Source organism: Leucoraja erinacea, chromosome 7 (genome assembly GCF_028641065.1).
Source record: "Leucoraja erinacea ecotype New England chromosome 7, Leri_hhj_1, whole genome shotgun sequence".
Classification (NCBI taxonomy): Eukaryota; Metazoa; Chordata; class Chondrichthyes; order Rajiformes; family Rajidae; genus Leucoraja; species Leucoraja erinaceus.
Window position 1 is genome coordinate 3606526 of NC_073383.1, and position 19845 is coordinate 3626370.

The 19845-nt window shown below is 41.5% G+C and overlaps 1 protein-coding gene across 1 annotated transcript in view; it reads right to left on the reverse strand.

Annotated features, from left to right (window-relative positions):
- The window catches only part of carf (calcium responsive transcription factor), a 76156-nt gene that overhangs the window by 10938 nt on the left and 45373 nt on the right, over positions 1–19845 (reverse strand). The window contains exons 12-16 of the mRNA XM_055637664.1: positions 16662–16901; positions 14199–14361; positions 10858–10933; positions 7577–7707; positions 6305–6674 (exon numbers count right to left, since the gene is read on the reverse strand). Of these exons, the coding sequence (XP_055493639.1) occupies positions 6305–6674; positions 7577–7707; positions 10858–10933; positions 14199–14361; positions 16662–16901 (980 nt within the window). The remainder of the gene's footprint in view (positions 1–6304; positions 6675–7576; positions 7708–10857; positions 10934–14198; positions 14362–16661; positions 16902–19845) is intronic.

A 19845-nucleotide genomic window follows, 5' to 3' on the forward strand; every position in this document is an offset into this window, starting at 1 on the left:
CCATTCATTCCGTGACGTAGTGAACAGGTCGCGCTGAACAACGCGTAATTTACGGTGAGTGCAGAGGTCGTGCTGAATGCGGAAGTGTTGCTGACTGCGGAAGGCCCACATTGGAGAAGCCATGCTGAGCCGTTCAAAAAAAGTATTCAAAAAAGTTTACTGCCATATATGTGGTGTGTGTGTGACGTGGTGTGCGTGTCGCGGTGTGTGGGTGTGTCGTGGTGTGTGTGTGAGGTGGAATGTGTGCGTGAAGTGGAGGGTGTGTGCGCGTGAGGTGGAGGGTGTGTGCGCGCGTGAGGTGGAGGGTGTGTGTCAGTGTTCAATAAATAACAAATAGTACAAATAATATAGTATTTTGTAGTTCAAAGCTTATTCACTGTTTAATAACCCAATGGCTGTCAGGAAGAAGCTGTTGCTGAATGAGTGTGTGAGTGCATGTGTGTGCACTCTTCTTGAAATGCTGTGTAATTGGATTTGCTGGCCTGTACTCTGATTGGAGTGCTGTGAGGATGGATTTGCTGCCTGCACTCTGTTTGGAGTGCTGAGGTTGGACTTGCTGCCTGCACTCTGCTTGGAGTGATGTGAGGTTGGACTTGCTGCCTGCTCTCTGCTTGGAGTGCTGTGAGATTGGATTTGCAGCCTGCACTCTGCTTCCAGTGCTGTGAGATTGGATTTGCGGCCTGCACTGAATGATGACCTTTGAGGTCAATTTTCAGATTTGACAGCTCAATCTCTCTATATTAAAATTGGCTTTTTTTATATCAAAAGCAAAGAGGCATCAAGAGGCAGTGAGGAGCAGAATACAACAGACACAACAAGAAAGAAGTTAATAAATCTCATCTTTAACATTTAAATTATTGTTATATTTTAAGAGTCATTCACATTTTAAACTTTAATAAATCCTTTTTCCACTTGCAATGCCTGCGTGTTTTCATCAAATGTGAACTTAATAGGCAGGAATGGCAGCGCTGTCAGAGAGCTACTAAGAGTGCATGGGGGGAGGTTGAGGGGAGATGGACTGAATGCGTGGGTGGGAGGGGAATGGCAAGGAGCAGAGTGGGGGGATGAAGGGAGGAGGGGTGACTGAATGAACTGCCACACCAACTGCGAGTGACTGAACTGCCAGCCCACCAGCCATGACTTTGTGAACTGCCAGCCCACCAGCCATGACTCACTGAACTGCAAGTCCAAGAATCCATTCAGTCCACAATGTTCACCCTAGCCCTCTGGAAACTAGTCCCTTCTGCGCACAACACTCATACTAGCGCTCCAGAGATCCATGCAAGGATAGACTTTCCTCCTTCATTGCTGTGATCTGTAAAAAAAGATGAAAAGGTCTAAAATTGATTGTCCACCCTCTCCCCCTTCTCTCTCTCAGAGTCTGTCACCTATTTTCGGTAGAATTTCTGGCAGTTTCTCAGCTGCCAGCCCGCCAGGTCTGAGTGACTGAGCTGCCGGGCCAGAGTGACTGAGCTGCCTGGCCTCAGTGACTGAGCTGCCTGGCCAGAGTGGCTGAGCTGCCTGGCCACAGTGACTGAGCTGCCTGGCCCCAGTGACTGAGCTGCCAGGCCTGTGACTGAGCTGCCTGGCCACAGTGACTGAGCTGCCAGGCCTGTGACTGAGCTGCCAGGCCACAGTGGCTGAGCTGCCTGGCCACAGTGACTGAGCTGCCTGGCCTCAGTGACTGAGCTGCCTGGCCTCAGTGACTGAGCTGCCTGGCCAGAGTGACTGAGCTGCCTGGCCCACAGTGACTGAGCTGCCTGGCCCCAGTGACTGAGCTGCCAGGCCTGTGACTGAGCTGCCTGGCCCCAGTAACTGAGCTGCCAGGCCTGTGACTGAGCTGCCTGGCCACAGTGACTGAGCTGCCAGGCCCCAGTGGCTGAGCTGTCAGCCCAAGATCCAGTCGGCCCACAATGTCCATACTAGCTTTATGGAAACCAGTCCCTTCAGCCCATAGCACCCATGCTAGCGCTCCAGAAAGCCATTCCCCCGCCCACTGGCCAGCAATATTGGAATTGGTGGAGAGGTGGAATATTGCGTTGGCGGACCAGCCCTCCCGTGTGAAGCTGGGACCCAATGGGTCCCACTTAGTCTAGTATTCTTTAAAAATCTTTTGAACCTGTTTTAAATTTCCACATAATGTTGTGTTAGGTATTATGTCATGTTATAATATTATGTTAATAACACAATATTATGTTAGGAATTAGGTTGACATTTAGTCTGTAATATTCAAATACGTTTCTACCACTGCTTTACGAGGAAGAAAGAGTTGTAAACACTCACAACCTTAAGAGAAACATAGACCTCCTTCTGTCCTAAATAGATGTTTTATTATTTTATTATTTTTTACAGACTATGGCCCCTTAAGTTCTAAAACATCCTCACCATTTTGCCAAACTTATCTGCCAGAGCTATCTTATGCCCACTTTTGGCCCTCTTGATTTCTTTTCAGTATGCTCCTCAATCCTCCATACTCCTCCAGGGATACACTTGATCCTCTTTGCCTATATCTGACCCATGTCGTTTTTTTGACCAGAGCCTCAATTATTCTCATCATCCATGGTTCTTTGCTCCTGCCTTGCCCTTAACTGCAACCTGCCTTGAACTCTCAGTATCACACGTTTAAAAGCCTCAAACTTCCCAAGGCTTCCCTTTGCCCACAAACAACCTACTCCAATCAATTTTGCAACGTAACCATATAACAATTACAGCACGGAAACAGGCCATCTCGGCCCTTCTAGTCCGTGCCGAACACTTATTCTCCCCTAGTCCCATCTACCTGCACACAGACCATAACCCTCCATTCCTTTCCCGTCCATATAACTATCCAATTTATTTTAAAATTATAAAATCGAACCTGCCTCCACCACCTTCACTGGAAGCTCATTCCACACAGCTACCATTCTCTGAGTAAAGAAGTTCCCCCTCATGTTACCCCTAAACTTCTGTCCCTTAATTTTCAAGTCATGTCCTCTTGTTTGAATCTTCCCTACTCTCAGTGGGAAAAGTTTATCCACGTCAACTCTGTCTATCCCTCTCATCATTTTAAAGACCTCCATCAAGTCCCCCCTTAACCTTCTGCGCTCCAAAGAATAAAGACCTAACTTGTTCAACCTTTCTCTGTAACTTAGTTGCTGAAACCCAGGCAACATTCTAGTAAATCTCCTCTGTACTCTCTCTATTTTGTTGACATCCTTCCTATAATTAGGCGACCAAAATTGTACACCATACTCCAGAATTGGCCTCACCAATGCCTTGTACAATTTTAACATTGCATCCCAACTTCTATACTCAATGCTCTGATTTATAAAGGCCAGCACACCAAAAGCTTTCTTTACCACCCTGTCTACATGAGATTCCACCTTCAGGGAACTGTGCACAGTTATTCCTAGATCCCTCTGTTCAACTGCATTCCTCAATTCACTACCATTTACCATGTACGTCCTATTTTGATTTGTCCTGCCAAGATGTAGCACCTCACACTTATCAGCATTAAACTCCATCTGCCATCTTTCAGCCCACTTCCAAATGGCCTAAATCTCTCTGTAGACTTTGAAAATCTACTTCATCATCCACAACACCACCTATCTTAGTATCATCTGCATACTTACTAATCCATATCTAATAGCATTAAAAAGTTGGCTTTACCCCAATTTGGATCTTTAACTTGCCCAGCCCTGTCCTTATCCATGGCTACAAACATTCCATGACGTTTGTAAAGGTTACATTCCGGGAACCCTCACGTAAGTCAGATTGTACGCAAATCGGAGTCACCTTAACACTAGTCTTTATCTGCTCCTCCTCCACCACCATTTCCTCTTTCTCCCAGAGCCAAGGTGGAAAGTGATGGTGACTGCAGGGGAGAAAGGGATGGGGAAGAAAGAGGCGGCGACGGAGGGGGAGTGGACAAAGTGATGGCCGATAGGAAGAAGCAGTAGCTGGTGAGACGGGATGGAGTCCCACGGTGACCGAGAACGTCCTGTTGGTGGCAAAGGCCTGAAGAATTCTGGATGAAGAACACAAAATCTATACACTGCAAATGGATTGATTGTAATCATGTATTGCCTTACTGCTGACTGGTTAGCATGCGACAAAACAAAACTGAACCACCTATTGTGAATTGTTTACGCAAGTGCGCGTTTATGTAACTCTCCTAATCAAGTGTGTTGCAAATTAGATTCAGTCGGTTCAGAGACAGGAAATGGTTGACTGCAACCAATATGTCGTTACTGAGTTCACATAATGTTCAGTGCTTGATCCCTTCCTTTAGTAATATAAATTAATATTGAGATCAAACTGAAGAGATCATAACAAATGAGTTTGCAGATGATACAAAAACTGTCCATGTGGTCAATATTGAAGAGAAAAGTTGTAGAAGGAAGTCAAAGAGGGATAATGGCAAATGGAGTTTACTCCATTGAAGAGTGCGGTAATATATTTTGGAGGTACCCAACAAGTGAATATGCATGAAAAAGGAAAATATGTAGTGTGGAAAGACAAAGTGACCTTGGAATGCATGTCCACAGATCAATATGACAGTTAAAAAGGCATATATGAATGACACTTTCCCTTATTAGCCAAGGCATAAGAGTTAAAGCATGATGTCATGCCAGCATTGCAAGCAAAATTTGTTGGAATTAATGAGAAAGTTTGTTTAAAAAAAATTAATGGAGAGGTCTCGGGGACAGTTTGTATTTCAGTCAAGGAAGAGCGGGACGTCATAAGAAGTATGAATGTAGATAATTCTCATGGGTCTGGTCAAATATATCCAAGAAAGCTTGAGAAGAAATGACAGATATATGAATACTTGTTAGATGCGGGTGAGTGGCGAAAGACTGGAGGGTGGCTAATGTGACTTTATTTAAGATGGGCTACAAAAAAAATGGGAACAGTAAGCCGAACATCTGAGGTATCAGAGATGCAGGAGAGGATTCTGAAGAATTAGATATACATGCATTTAGGAAGGGTTTGATTAGGGATTTTTGATTGAGTTTTTTGAAGAAGTAATTAAAAAGGTTGATGATGGCAGGGTTATAGATGTAGTCTATAAGGACTTCAGTAAGGCCTTTGATAAGGTTCTGCATGTTAGGCTGCTCTGGGATATTACACATTACATGGGTTCCAGGGAGAGCTTGCTAACTGGACAAAGAATTGGTTTCATGAAAGGAAGCAGAGGACAATGGTGGAAAGTTGTTTCTCGGACTGGAAGTCTGTGATGAGTAGTGTGCCTCAGGGATCAGTTCTGGGCCCATTGCTGTTTGTATATCAAGGATTTGGATGAAAATGTATGAGGCATGATTAATACGTTTGCAGATTACATCAAATAAGTGGTATAATAGAGAGTAAAAATGCCTATCATGAATTACAGCGGAATCCTGATCAGGTGGACAAGTGGGCTGAAGAATGACTAATGGAGTTAAATTTAGATAAGTTTGAGGTGTTGCATTTTGGGAAGTCGAACCTGGGTAGGACTTTCACAGTGAGCAGGTGGACCCTGGGGAGAGTTGTGGAGCAGAGGGATCGAGGAGTACAACTGCATAATTGGATGATGCAGAAGGCTTCTGGCACAGTGGCCTATATCAGTCAGAGAATTGAGTATAGAAGTTGGATCTTTATGTTACAGTTGTACAAGATGCCGCTGAGGCCTCACTTCGGGTATTGTGTTCAGATATTGGTCACCCTGATGAAGGAAACATATCAATAAGTTGCAAGAATATCATTAAGAGCAAAGGGGAGAGATTGGACAAGCCAGGACTTTTTCCTTGGTGCTCAGAAGGCTGAGGTAAAATGCCCTCCATAATGTTTGGGACAAAGACTCATCATTGATTTATTTGCCTCCGTACTCCACAATTTCAGATTTGTAATATTAAAAAAAAAAAAAATCACATGTGGTTAAAGTGCACATTGTCAGATTTCAATAAAGGCCATTTTTATTTCACCATGTAGAAATTGCAGCAAAGTTTATACATGCTGTCATTTCTACATGGTGAAACCAAAATGTATAAGAATACCCTTTAATAAAATCTGACGATGTGCACTTTAACCACATGTGATTTTTTTTCTATTACAAATCTCAAATTGTGGAGACCAGAGGCAAATAAATGAATGATGGGTCTTTCTCCCAAAATGATGGAGGGCACTGTAAACCTGAATGTATTTTCCTTTCCTTCTCATATGTAGCTCTCCAATCAAAGAATAAGAGAGAAAAACAAAAACAAAAAATAAAGTCTGAGTGAACCACCATTAATTAAATGTAGAATACTTCAAAACACTAAGTTCCATTAACAAAAGCCATTACACTTACTGACTGTGGGTGGTGATGAGGTTTCCATAATTTGTACAGGAATGGTCTGCCCAGATCCTAGCAAGATCTGGTGAACTCCTCCATCAAGGCCAGTGTCTCCACTGATCGATGCTCCTACTGTCACCAGTTGCCCCATACGGACCATATTCTGTTCGGATCCTGCCACGCCCACTGAAGCTGCAGAGTCACATTCTGATAGTGACCTGCTAAGCTGCAAGAAGCGAGCTTGACTAAAAACCTGCTGCTGTGCAGTGGAGCTGCTTGACTCCAGCACTGCGGAAGAGCTGCTGGTGCCTCGTTGATGGGAATTCAATGTAACAACTGCAGTGGCTGTGTCCACAGCAGCAAAAGCTGGCTGTAATTGTAAACCCTTAAAGAAAGAAAACAAGCAATAGTAAATGACGACACTAATGCTTTGAAAGTTGGTCAACTTTCCACATCAAACAGAAAATGCTAAGGAAAGGAAAATCACCCAAAGAGGTGTTCTTTTAAACATTTTCTTGCATCAGGTTTCAATGGACTGGATGAAGAAATAACAAACTCTAACTTAAAGATTCAATGATTCTAACACGCAAAACTGATTTCAAAATTGAATTCTTAATTTGTGACAAACTCTTTTCTGTATGTACTGTTGTCGAATATGATGAACATGCACAAAGCAGTAAAGAATTACATTATATAGAACATTTAACAAGGCAAAACATCCCATTGCATTTTACAAGACTATAACAAGACAGAATTCCAACACTAAGCCAGCTACATTATTTTATCAAATAGAAAGGTTGTAATGAATGTTTTTAATAAGAACGAGCAGTGGCAAAGGACTGTGAAAGGAATCCCAGAGTTTGAAGGCTGGATGGCAAAGGGCATTGTTTTCAATAGTAAGGCTAAGGAACTAAGTAATGCACAAGTGGCTATGTTGAAAGAACATAAAAGATCTTGAAAATAGGATGGGAGGAAGAGGTTACAAGAGGAGGAAAGGCCAACCCAGTGAATTTATTTGGATACAAGAATGAGAACTGGGAAAATGCTGATGTTAACCAACAATGATTATGGGCAGCAGAGAATGGTCTGAAGGTTAGAGTCAGCGGTTTCTGCGCAGCAGATGGACTGCAGCATGACAATGCTAATAGCAAGTTCTGAATCTAAGCTCAAAAGCCTGTTCTTTCCTGTTAGGGGGGAAAAGATTGCAACAACACAAATCAACAACTGAATAAGAAATGGGAGGTTTAGGTTTTCTTTATATCAATATCATAATCATATCAATCTAACCTGTAATTGTGCAAAAAGCTTTGGTTGCAATGAGGAGACTGAAGAAGGAATCTCTGTTGCCTCTGGAGATAGTGTATCTGCTAGCTGGGTTGACTCCACCTTTGTGATGATGGAATCTGCTGTGGTGCTCTCTGTGAATCAACAACATCCATATAATGATGCACATAGCCTCACTATTTTAATCATTTCATCAGCAACTTTCAATGAAATCAGCTGCATACTGCTATGCAACAACATCCTCCAGCTTAAAAGTACCCATATTAATGTATCTCCTCAGCTTGTAATAATAATAATAATAATAAACTTTATTTCAGACTAAAGGTCCAGACAAGGGACAACATTACATAAAAATACATTGCATATTAAAAACATCATAATACATATAAAATCTTAGCATATCACTTATAAAAGCATCATGAATTATATATTTTTAAAAAACACATTACATGAATTAAAATCCTGAATAAAAAGAATGATCAACGAGACAACAATACCAGTGTCTCCACAACTGGGATTCGTAGTGCCTTATGTTTGACAAGGCCACAATAATTACATTTTTAGAGTCATTTATCCTGAAGATTAATTTATACATATGATTTCTTAGGATAGCTTCTGCAGCCACAGGTACACAGTATCGAGTGGTGTGCAATATGCTCTAAACAGTGACATCTTCACCACATCTGTACACGCACCAAACTTACGGAAGAGAATATTCGCCTGTACATACAGCATGCTTCATTGCCTATAAATATCCTCATCATCTATCATTTGTTCTGTAATAAAATACCCTAGATATTTTACCTTATTACAGACACTAAGATTATTCAGACAATTTAATATCAGGAAATTTTAGACATTTATCCTCTTTGGTTCTACAGATCATAACAGCACTCTTACAAGCATTATATTTAATATCATGTTCCACACCATACACAGAACATATAGTAAGGAGCTGCTGTAGATCAGCGCCAGATGGACTAAAGACCACAAGATCATCTGCATATATAATATGGTTCACTAAACATAGAAACATAGAAAATAGGTGCAGGAGTAGGCCATTCGGCCCTTCGAGCCTGCACCGCCATTCAATATGATCATGGCTGATCATCCAACTTATTATTGGTGAAATATTACCAATCATGCACCCAGTATTACAGGCTTTCAATTGTTTGGACAGATCATCAATATAAAGATTAAAAAGGACTGGGGACAAAATCCCCATTTGTCTAACACCATTGCTAACCTCAAATGGGGCTGAGACCCTGTTGCCCCATTTTATTTGCATAGTCTGGTGGAATTACCAGTAAGCCAGAATTCTCACAATGTATTTAGGCACCCTCTTTGACTCATTTTAACAAACAGCTTTCTGTGATTAACACGGTCAAAGGATTTGGAAGCATTAATAAAGCATATTAGGATTGAAGAATTTTTGCCTCTATATTTGTTTACAATCTCCTTTAGGGCATATATGCACGTCAGTGCCATGTTTAGCTTTAAAACCAAACTGGTTATCTGTGGAGTTAACAAACTCATTTACTCGATCCAGCAGAACTTTTTCTAAGACTTTTGACAATATGCTGGCTAAAACTATGGGCCTGTAATTATTTAGGCTGCTTAGTCCGTAATGACTGGCACTAATAGAACAGACAACATTAAGTCTGGAAACAGGCCATGAATCATAAAGCCAGTAAAGCAAATAGCAAGGAGAGGAGCTATCCTCATACTTGCATACTTAAGATGTTCAGCAGAAATATGATCCAAGCCACTTGTTTTGTTGTTGGACAGCTTGTTCATGGCATGATACACCTCATGTGACATAATCACTATTGAGTCATTACTCTCAATATTGTCCACCCTATACAAGTCACCTTGGATTGAATAAAGTACTATAATGTTGTCGCCATAACTCCGCAATATTAGCTGTTCTGGAGATTCCATCTGCAGTGCATGGTAGAGATGTTTTGCAACTGTTAAGAGCTCTCACTTCTTCCCAAAAATCAGTAGCATAGTTACTTAGCAGCTTCTTACGCATGGAATCAGCCCTCATAGCTTGCTCATTTTTACAGATGAAGCGAATAGCATACTTATACCTTGCATTAGTGAGCTTCTTGTACTCAAACACAGGCCCCTGTCTGGTTGCTGCAGATTGCGCAGAGGGCTGTACGTTCAGAGGGGGTGAGGTTAGAGTAGGTTAGGGGAATGGAAAAGTTAAGTTGATTGATGTCATGTTGGCAGTTAGAAATCAAAAGTTCTAAAGAGGGTAGAAGGCTGTCCGAGGGAGTCCAAGAGGAGGGGGACTGGTGGAGACAGGAGGGGTCATCACTGGGTGGTGAGGACTCCTTCCCATAGAAAAAGGCATGGAGATGGTGGCGGAGGCGACAGAAGAAAATCTCTACCTCGAGGCATACCCGGAACTTGTTGAGGTGGGGACAGAGAGGAACGAAGGTGAGGCCTCTGTTGAGGTCAGACTGTTCTGTATCCGAAAGGGGGAGGGCTTTTGTCCTTCAGTTAGGTGTGTTATTTAAGAAAAATGATTTGAGAATTATTTTCTTGATTACATCAACATTTCTGCAGCAACCAGAGAGTTATTTTTGAATCAGGGAGAGGAAATCAGCTGAATATGTTTTAGGCTCTATGGTTTTCTAGAGACAATATTTATTTGCTGCTTACATAAAACACCTGTCAGAATCTCAGACTATCCCAAGGCAATATATAACCAAATAAGCATTTCTGAAATGTAACCAATGCTGTTATGTAGCAAATGTTCACACCATGCACACCAAAATCTCACAAAAAGCAATGATAATAATGAATTGAGAATTTTCATTAAAACTTGGAAAGAGAATAAATATCAACTATAACCCTTCAGCATTTAGTCATAAAAGCGCGGAAATGGGCCTTATGGTTCACTATATTCACATCAAACATGTTGTCTATCTACACTAATCCCAGTTTCCGATATTAGGTTTGTGTTCGACTTTGCATTAAACTGGCACAACTTTTACATCCACTCAAAAGGGGAAAGAGAGACAATTTAACGTACCATCTGAGCAAAAGCCCTCCTCCCCCAGTTATGGATTGAAATGCAAACATAGATTAGGTATCTGTGTCTAATATGCAAATTTGATTCAACATTTTGAATCACATGTATAATTGCGACCAATCTTCGACGGATAACTGTGGTTCTTTTACATTTAAATCAAGGCCATCAAGGCGTCATAGTTGCTCCCTGCTGCAGATTGGAGTTCAAAATGATAATTAAAATTTGTACCAGCACTTACCATCCCCAGGTGCAGATGCAAGTGTGACTGTCACTGTCTCTGTGTGAAGGCTCCCATTGGAAGTAGTCCACTGCAGCTGGAAAAAGAATCTTTATCACTAAACAGAAACAGATTTGAGAACCACACAGGCCAGTGACCCAGTCATCCATTACATATGCAACTTAGAAAGTACTGGATGGGTAAACATTTAAAATGTATCATAATCTAATATTAAGAAGGACAGGATAATTTACCCCAATGTCTTGGCCTAAGTATTTCCCTTGCCAATATCAATAAAACATTAATAGATGACAATTTCACTGCTCTATCTGGAACCTAGGTATGCATAAATTAGCTTAATATTATTGTTTTTCTTCTGGGGATAATTGGCTTACCTAAGATATGTTGCTTCAAAGTGCCAACTAACATAAGACTGTGAACTGTGAACATTGGGTACCCAGATCTTCAAACCTTATCTTAATTTTTTACATGCAGGTTGATTTAAAAAATGTAGAATTATGTCTTGTTCATTAATTTTTATATAGACTTACACATTAATTATATTAGTGTATGATTATGCAGTCAAAACACAATAGCCACTGTAAAATCCTATAAATATCTACGTTTTTCTGAAAAATGTTGTTATGGCCAAAGACAGAACAATTGCCCCTCTTCAAATAATAACACAGGAGATTTACAATATATCTAAACCAACAGAAAAGACAAAGTGGCATCCATTTAAAAGCTGGAAAATTCAGTATTTTATTGCAGATGTCACTGATAATTCTTTGGTTTCTTTCACACAGCTTGCCACAGGATCTTGATCATTAGCCCCTATGGCCAAAGAATGGCAGATGGAATTGAATTCCGGTAAATGTGAGGTGTTGTATTTGGTAAGTCAAACAAGGGCAGGACTTGCATAGTAAATTGGCAGAGCCCTGGGAAGTGTTGTAGGGCAGAGAGACACAGAGGTACAGGGTGATAGTTCCTTGAAGGTGCCAACACAGGTTAGCAGGATGGTGAAGAAGGCATTTAGCATGAAAGCCCCGGTCAGGTTGTTGAGTACAGGAGTTGGAACATCATGTTACAGCTGAACAACATGCTGGTAAGCCTACATTTGGAGTACTGTGTACAATTCTTGTTGCCCTGCTCTACGAAGATTTATAGTGAAAGGAGAAATATTTATAAGGGATCTGGGAGAAATTCACACATTATTTTCACACAGTAGCTGGCACATATTTGGAACAAACTGCCAGAGGAAATGGCAGATATACAATTACTACATTTAAAAGACACTTGGGCAGGTACATGGATAGGACAAATTTGGATAGATTAGACGAGGCTGACACCAGTGGGAATAGCTTGGTTAGGCAATTTGGCCAGCAAGAACAAATTGGGCCAAAGGGCCTGTTTCCACACTGTATAGCTCTATGACTATGTGACCTTAAAACATTGTTAATACGGGCTGCATTATTTCATGCAGTAAACAGAAAAGGCACTGACCTATTTTCGTGTCTGTGCCCCCACCGAAAGTCTGTCAATATTTATAGACTTTTGTTGTGAAGTGTTTTTATTTTCCAACTGAAATAAAACTAGTCTTGTGCAAGATAGACTGAATCAAAGGTGATTGGAAGGCCTTGCTGAAGTCCATGTAAACAACATAATTGTCCTGCCTTCATCAATCTTCTTGGTCACCTCTTCAAATAACTCACATTCATAAGATATAATTTGCCATGAACCAAGCAATGTTGACTATCCTCAATCAGTCCTTGAATTTCCAAATATATGTAGGTCCTGTCTGACGGAATCTTCTCTATTAACTTACCCACCATTGATGTCAGACTCGCTAATCTGTTAATTCCCTGGCTTTTCTTAAATAAAGGCACAACTTCATTGTTCCGCTAGCTCACCCGTGGCTATCGATTATATAAATATCTCTGCCGGGTCACGCAATTTCTTCCTTCCCTTCCCACAATGCCTGAGGATAGACTTCATCATGTACCAGAGATATATCTACCTTGATATGGTTTAAGACCTCCAGCACCTCCTTTATTGTAAACTCTCTGCAAGACATCACTATTAACTTCCCCAAGTTCCCTAGCATCCATGACTTTCTCCACGATATATACAGATTTGAAATATTAATTTAGGGCAGTGTTCCTCACGTGGCCAACCCTGCTGATCGTAAAGCCCTATTTCCTCCCTAGCTACTCCTTTGCACTTAATATACATAGAATCTCTTTGGATTCCTCTTCACATTATCTGCCAAAGCTCTCTCATGCCCTCTTTCCCCTCTCCTGATTTCCCTTGTAAGTGTAGTCCTACACCTCACTTGCTCTTCAAGGTTTTCGCTGGATGCCAACCGCGTGTATCTGTCAAATTCCTGCTTCTTTTCCCCAATCATAGCTTCAATATCTCTCGTCATCCAAAGTTCCCTACTGTCAGTCACGCCCTTCATTCTAACTGCACGGTGGCGCAGAGTGGTAGAGTTGCTGCCTTACGGCACTTGCCGCCCCGGAGACCCAGGTTCGATCCCGATCACGGGTGCTGTCTGTACGGAATTTGTACATTCTCCCCGCGGGTATTCTCCGAGATCTTTGGTTTCCTCACACACTCCAAAGACATACAGGTATATAGGTGAATTGACATGGTGTATGTGTAAATTGTAAATGTGGATATTGTTTACAGATTTAGTCAAATAGTGTCATGCCAAGTGAAGATGGTTGAACTTGTGTAGAGCCCAAGCTAGAATTTTTTTTTTTAAATTATTCTTTCTCATGGTTGCCAACAATAAGTGCTTAACTAAGTTTATCTTTGACTGCGAGGAAATAATTCAGCATCACATGAGGGCAGTTTTCCATTTGAGCTGCTGCAATCATCTAGATTAGAATGATTCTGAGGACACAAGCTTAAAAATGACAATGGAGGGTAAATCTTGTGGATTATTGCTAATGGAAAGCACTTGCTCAATTATTGCTGATCCCACAGACAAGCCCTGAATCAAAACTAGAGTTGTTCACAGTCAGACCGATTCAAGAGTTGAATAGCCAATCGTAAATGGCATCATTTAAACTTTTTTTTTTAAACACAAAATATGGACGAATTAGAAAATAGTTTGCTGGAAAAAACTCAGAAAGAAATGAAAAAATAAAACTAATTGACAAAAGCTAGTAACTATTGGTAAATCTTTCTCTGGTGGCCAAAACAAAATAATTGGGCAAATGTCCATGTAAAGTAAATCACAGATGCCACTCTGAGAACAATGGCAATTACTATTCATAGGAGAAGGTTGAACACAATTAGCAAGGATATTCCATTCCTCAGCTTAATATGTTATTTTCACTTGATCAAACGGATCTTACTGCAGCTGTCATTGATCCAGTTGTGTACTCCAGCTCTCCTCTCTGCTGTGCTAACTGTGCTTCGTGGATGTGATTTTTGATGTCGTTAACAGTCGGAAAGAAGGAAAGATTATGTCTCTCAGGAACATCGTCAGGTTTAAATAGTTCCCTTTCCACAAACTTCCTGCACAAAGATAAACAGATCATCAATTACAGCTTAGCACATCACACTTCAAGAAGAAATAAATTAGTGGATCGAAATTTAGATAATGAAACAATTCAATAGTGGCCTCTGTTGCATGCAGTCAGATCCAAAGCAAATCAAACACACCAGCTTGACCTCCCTGACATAATCCTAGCAAAACAGAACTCTCAAATTGGTTCAAAAGTCACCTAAAAATGAATGTTACAATTTAAAAGAGGAATAATACCAAAATCAATAAACAAATGGTCCAAATTAGACCTGCCTGGCTGCTTCCTAATTGTAAACTTTTTTAAATTTGTGGATTACAAATAAAAATGGTCTTGAGGAAATAAGATGGAAATCCCTGCTTTTATCAGATTCTTAAATGGACCTCTCATCTGTGAAGGATGTAATCCCAATCTCCCAAGATGTAGCCCTTGCACTTTGGTTATTGTAATTGTATTGTAATTAATTTATTAACCAAATATGAAAAAACATGCAAGGAATTTAATTTGCCATACAGTCATACCAAAAAAGCAACAAGACACACAGCTACGTAAAAGTTAACATAAACATCCACCACAGCGGCTCCCCCACATTCCTAACTATGATGGAAGGCAATGAAGTAATATCTTCTTTCCTCCTTATTCTCCCATGGAAGGGACAGTCGAAGCATCTGCAGTCGGGGCGATCGAAGCTCCTGCAGCCGGTGATCGAAGTTCCCGCGATCAAGGCATCGAAGCTCCTGCAGCTGAAGCTCCCAAAGTCGGTCCCTAGCCAAGGGACCCCAATGTTAAGTCCGCATACTCCCGAGGTTGGAGCTCCCGAAGTCGATCCCCAGCAAGAAGCCACCAGATCGGACACGATATGGAAAAATTGCATCTCCGTCGAGGAAAGAGATTTAAAAAAATTCCCCCAACATAATACAAAACTAAAGATACACTAAAACATACATTTAACAACAGACTAAAGACAGCAAAAGAAGAAAAGGGTGAGACAGACTGTTGGCGAGGCTGCCATTGTATGGCACCACCCTCTCTGAGCACTTTCTCTCTGTGACAGTGTATTCTGCACTCTGTTTACACTCTCTTATGTATTACCTGTTGCACTCATGTATGGTATGGTATGATTTGCCAGGATAGCACGCAAAACAATGTTTTTCATTGTCTCTCAGTACATGTGACAATAATAAATGAATACCAATACCAAAATGGCTTGATCATTAATATTCACTTTATCATTAACACCAAGCATCTACATCCACATTCCAGTTTAGTTTATCGTCACGTGTATCGAGGTATAGTGAAAAGGTTTTGTTGCGTGCTATCCAGTCAGCAGAAAGACATGATTGCAATCAAGCCATTTATGTTTTTTTTGGTGCATGACAAGGAAATTATGTATAATGCAAGGTAAAGCCAGCAAAGTCTGATCAAGGATAGTCCATCTGTTATCAGGCAACTGTATCATCCTACCACAACCAGAGAGCAGTGCTGAACTACTATCTACCTCTTTGGTGACACTCCAACTATCCTCGGACATTTCCAATTCCTCATTGTCAAACTTGCAATTTGGCTCACATTTAACCAGGGAAGGTACTAAAACGTTGCTTACACTCAAAAACTCAAAAAACCTAAAAGGATTTTGATTACAAATCTGCTTTTTAAGAGTTAATCTTGTTGATACTGTTCACTTTAAGATGCAAAGTCAATTCAATTTTGTACAGACAGATCCAATGAAAACTGGGTCACTTAAAACAAGATTTAAAAATGCTGAAGAAAAGCAAAAGTATCCATTGAATAAATTTCAACACCATTAATGATTTTTACCTTCCACCTTTAGAAACCAGATTGGCACTCTGTCATATTCCAGCCAATGAAAACATGGTGCAGAAATTAGTAAACTGACTTCACATATTTGTGTACATTACAAACAAGGGGAAATGGCCATTTACGACTCTTCACATATAGCCCCAACAAATGATTCTAAATTATTGAGTTGCTCTGTGAGTACATTTTATACTTGGATATCTTATTGACAAACAAAGCTGTTTGTTAGACAAAATATGGAAAATGCAAAAGAATATTCATGTCAGGTAGCATTTATGGAATGTGAAACAGATTTCCTGTTTCAACTCAATGATATTTCATCGGAACTATAAATAGCTCCAAGCAAAAGGTTTGACCTGAAATGGTACCTCTGCTTACCTCCCCCTCTCTTTCCAAAGACGCCATTTTTTCTCATCATACTCAAATGTTTACCATTTCCAGCATCCCCAACATTTAACTTAACTAAAGTTGTACCTGAGCTGCTTCCGGACCATGTAGACCTGGTCAATTCCCTGAGCAACCAGTTCTCGAATCTTATCAGTGACCCGTGGGTGCAGACGAGAAGGAAGGATCCCATTTTCATCCATCATACCAACATCCTCCTCTTCAATAGAGACAAATATTGGGGGGGGTGGCAATGGAGGTGGTGGTAAATAGGTGCCATCTTGATCATGATATTGATGAGCCTGCGGTGTAGGTAACTGTACATACCACCTATGACAAACATGAAAATACCTCAAGCAAAAATCTCAGACCAATGAATCCCGTGTGAGAAAATCAATAGCTTACATTGTTATATCCGGTTATAGTCATGCAGGTAAAATTAATTGGCATTTGTAGATGTTTAAGCAGGAACTGCAGATGCTGGAAAAATTGAAGGTAGATAAAAATGCTGGAGAAACTCAGGGGGTGAGGGTCTGAAGAAGGGTCTCACCCGAAACATCACCTATTCCTTCACTCTGTAGAAGCTGCCTCACCCGCTGAGTTCCTCCTGACATTTGTAGATGATCATCATTTTTAGAAAATTAAAATACTAAAAATCTTGCAAGAAATGTATGTGGCTAGAAATGAAAGGTGCTCATTTTAAATTAGTAATATCTGCTCAGGGTCAGGTCAGGGCCATGTTCAGTAAGAGTGGAAATAAGAAAATGTGCTTCAATGAATGGTTAGAGTGATAGTAAAGGAGAAGAAGGTTCAGATTCCTCATGATTGGGGTTAGTTTTAAGGTAGAAGGAACCAGTTCAAGATTCACAGGTTGCACCTGGATAGAAATGGAACCTAGATCAACAAGCAGGTCAACAAGTGTAGATTAACAAGTCTAGTGGGTCTGAGTTTAAACAAACTAAATAAGAGGCTATAGTGGGAAACTAGAGCGAAAATTGCGGGAGCCATGGTTGAAATTTACAAGTCGTCCTTAAATACAGGAGAAGTGTCGGAAGACTGGAGGGTTGCAAATTATGTACTTCTTTTCAAGAAGGGCTGCAGGGAAAATGCTGCGAACTATAGGCTGGTGAGCTTAACATCTGTAGTTGGTAAGTTACTGGAGAGTATTCTGAGGGATAGGATATACAGCAGAGCTGCCAAGTTTTGTCAGAGCATTTCAGTATACGTACCTGAAAATTAGTTGTTTTTTTTTTGGGGTTTTTTTAAATATTTTTATTAGAAGCAAACATATTATGGTAAAGTATAGTTACATATTATAGTAAAAACACTTTTCATATACATCAATCATACATTATTAAAATTTTCAATTGTCGATTAATTCTGCTTCTAGTGTTATTTTATATAGATAGAAAGAGAAAGAGAAAAAAATAATCATAAATATCAAAAAAGAAAAAAGGTGGAATGAATTACATATAATACACGTCATTGGAGATAGGTTCGTAGATTATAAAGTACAGGTGCACAACCTTTTATCCGGAGTTCCGGAAACCGAAAAGCTCCGAAAACCGGCCATTTTTTCCAGATGTCGTCTGCGCACCAAAGCTCGCGTTTGGCGCCAAACTTGACCCAAAACGACCCACGGTCAACCCAGGTCTGTACTACTGTAGCGGCTGCCTCCTCCCCGGAGACCGGGAGACGCTTAAACATCTGTAAATCATTGCTTAAATGTTAGTCAGTTAGTTTGGAGGGCTTTTTATGTGAAGGGGGGGGGTGAAGGGGTAAACTTTAATTCTTAGTCCCCTACCTGGTCGGAGAGGCGGGGAGCGGTCAATGCCTTACCGGGTCGCCATGCAGTAAGCTCCGCAGCGCTGTGGCCGGTGGGGCTGCGGGCGGCGCCGGTTGTAGCTCCGACCCCGGCAACTCTACCCCTGGCTGCGAGGCGCTCCAAATCCAGCGCGGCCCGCGGCCGGACGCCCCAGCTCCGCGAATGTCGGGAGTCGGCGGCGTCGCAGCACTGGGATACCAGCGGGGAGCGGGCAATGCCTTACCGGGTCGCCGTGCGGCAAGCTCCGGAGCGCTGTGGCCGCCGACTCCCAACATTTGCGGAGCGTTGCTGGATTTGGAGCCGCGCAGCCAGGGGTAGAGTTGCCGGGGTCGGAGCTCCAACCGGCGCCGTCCGCGGCCGGACGGAGCCCCCAGCTGCGCGGCTCCAAATCCAGCGACGCTCCGCGAATGTTGGGTCGGCGGCCACAGCGCTCCGGAGCTTGCCGCACGGCGACCCGGTAAGGCATTGCCCGCTCCCCGCTGGTATCCCAGCGCTGCGACGCCGCCGACTCCCGACATTCCTGGAGCTGGGGCGTCCGGCCGCGGGCCGCGCTGGATTTGGAGCGCCTCGCAGCCAGGGGTAGAGTTGCAGGGGTCGGAGCTACAACCGGCGCCGCCCGCGGCCGGACGGAGCCCCCAGCTCCGCGAGGTTGGGAGTCGCCGACCAGGTAGGGGACTAAGAATTAAAGTTTCCCCCTTCACCCTACTCCACCACCACCACATAAAATCCCTCCAAACTAACTGACTAACATTTATGCAATGATTCTCCCGGTCTCCGGGGAGGAGGCAGCTGCTCCAGACTTTTCAAGCCGCCCGCGCTACCTACCTAATCTACGCTAAAAATCTTCCATTCTGAAATCCGAAAATGTCCGAAATCCGACAAGTGTCTGGTCCCAAGGCTTTCGGATAAAAGGTTGTGCACCTGTATAACTTTTCATCTAATCCGGAGTTCAAGCTTAAATTGGGTTTTCGTGCCGGGCCAATCTATCCCTTCAAATAGTTAATGAATGGAGCCCATATTTTAACAAAAAGTTCTTGTTTGTCCATTAAGACAAGTCTAATTCTTTCTAGTTGTAAGGTCTCCGACATTTCCACAATCCACATTTTAATTGTGGGGGTTATAGGGCCTTTCCAAAATTTTAATATTAATTTTTTCCCAGTTATTATACTGTAGTTGAAGTTTATTTGGCTTGTTGTGAGTGTTAAACTTTGTTCTGATATTCTAAGTATCATTAATTTTGAGTCTGGATCCAATTTAGTATTAACTTCAGAAATTATTCCAAAAATATCAGTCCAGAAATGTTTAATTTTTGTACAATTTGCAAAAGTATATGTTAAATGGGCCTCTAGGTGCAGACATTTATCACAAATAGGAGAAATATGTGGGAAGATTACATTTAGTTTTATTTTGGAGTAATGTAATCTGTGTAAGACTTTAAATTGTATTAAG